This window comes from Priapulus caudatus, unplaced genomic scaffold, assembly GCF_000485595.1.
Source record: "Priapulus caudatus unplaced genomic scaffold, Priapulus_caudatus-5.0.1 Scaffold530, whole genome shotgun sequence".
Lineage (NCBI taxonomy): Eukaryota > Metazoa > Priapulida > Priapulimorpha > Priapulimorphida > Priapulidae > Priapulus > Priapulus caudatus.
This window is the reverse complement of record NW_014577591.1, coordinates 29,029-30,938: the sequence shown is the minus strand read 5'-3', so window position 1 is coordinate 30,938 and position 1,910 is coordinate 29,029. Positions and strand designations below refer to the sequence as shown.

The window sequence follows — 1,910 nt, the reverse complement described above, 5'->3', positions numbered from 1 at the left end:
TGTCTCGCCTAGACACCTACGTGAATATTCACTAAACACGACACGTGTCCCAGCTAAACACCTACGTAAATATTCACTAAACACAACACGTGTCTCAGCTAAACGCCTACGTGCATCCTCACTAAACACGACACGTGTCTCAGCTAAACACCTACGTTTGTCTCCACTAAGCACGGCACGTGTCTCACTTAGATACCCACGTGAAAATTCACTAAACACGACACGTGTCTCAGCTAAACACCTACGTTTGTCTCCACTAAGCACGGCACGTGTCTCACTTAGATACCCACGTGAAAATTCACTAAACACGACACGTGTCTCAGCTAAACACCTACGTTTGTCTCCACTAAGCACGGCACGTGTCTCACTTAGATACCCACGTGAAAATTCACTAAACACGACACGTGTCTCAGCTAAACACCTACGTGCATCTCCACTAAGCACGGCACGTGTCTTACTTAGACACCCACGTGCGTCTCCACTAAACACGACAAAGCCGTGGCTGTCGGGCGCGAGCTACACGGCAGGGGGCGCCGCTCGCGACGGCGACTCACCCGTGGCGGACTCTGGCGGCAGAGCTCCTCGTAGGCCTCGCGCTCGGGCACGACGTGGTCGACGGGGTGTCGGACCTCGGCGTGCTGCGCCGGCGCCTCCTCCTTCATCGCCGCGCCGTCGTCTCCCTTCCTGCGCAGCTTCTCCTCGCTCGTCTCGATGTACGACTCGTAGTAGCGCTTGTTGCCGCTCGCCCGGCTGTGGTCCGGACCTGTGCACCAACCATCGAGCGTATAGCATCGACAGTTCGCGCGCGAGTGTCGACGGTCGGCGCCCGGATGTATCGCGTCTCGAATAAACGGGCTATAGATGGCGTTGATACTAGAGAACTACTTAGATGGCATGTATACTAGATAACTATTTAGATAGCATGTATATCTGAGATACAATCCTTGCGCACGTTATTACATGTTTCTCGTGGGCTCAGGATCGCCACTTATCAGGTACATATTTTTATGTTTGCAGACTTGTGTCCCCATAAAGCAGGGTATATAATTATATATATCATTATACAGTAGCATAATGATAAATTCACGTATTATTTATGATGGTTGATATATATCATTGGGGACAGATCATATGTTATAATTATCAGTTTAAATATTAGTATGAATGGCCAATGTCTTTACTTTCTACTTGCTACTAATACACAACATGCCCGTCATGTCTTTACGTTTTATGTCACAACGAGTACACAAAATGGCTGTCAGTGTATAAATGTTAAATGCCACTACTCATACAAAAAAGCCTGTGGAGCTGTTTACGTTCTACATTGCTACTAGTGAACAAAATGGCCACGGGTGTCTTTACGTTCTATGTTGCTATTATCACACAAAACGGCCGTCAATAACTAATATTAAACATGAACTAAACAAGGCTGCCGATCTCTTTACATTCTACATCGTCACTAGCACACAAAATGGCCGACAACGTCTTTACATTCTACATTGCTACTAGTTAGCATACAAAATGGCCACCGATGATGTTCTACTTGTTAATAGTACACAAAATGGGCGCCACCGTCTTTACGTTTTATGTTGCTACTTGGATTCATAATGACGGAACGGAATATTAACACCAATCCCAGAAGCAGTGCTCGAAATAAGCGTTGTCCGGTTGTCCGAGACAACCAGAATTTGCGCCGGACAACCTAACCAGTCTGAGACATTGTCCGGTGGACAACCAAGAAAAATGTGACGAAAAACGCACTTTATTTATGTTTTTCTCAGGGGTTCTCCAAGAGCACTTATAGCCTGGCGGCCCGCCATTAATCTATGGTGTGGGAAAGCGACGCATACCAGCTGCTATTTCCAACACTGGTATACATGGTATATGTCAGGTTTTCTGATTTATGAGAA

At 46.6% G+C, this 1,910-nt stretch overlaps 1 protein-coding gene across 1 annotated transcript in view; it reads right to left on the bottom strand.

Annotated features, from left to right (window-relative positions):
- Positions 1-1,910, bottom strand: part of LOC106811347 (prolyl 4-hydroxylase subunit alpha-1-like) — a 15,513-nt gene that overhangs the window by 7,256 nt on the left and 6,347 nt on the right. Inside the window, exon 5 of the mRNA XM_014814933.1 lies at positions 555-763. Coding sequence (XP_014670419.1) covers positions 555-763 — 209 coding nt within the window. The remainder of the gene's footprint in view (positions 1-554; positions 764-1,910) is intronic.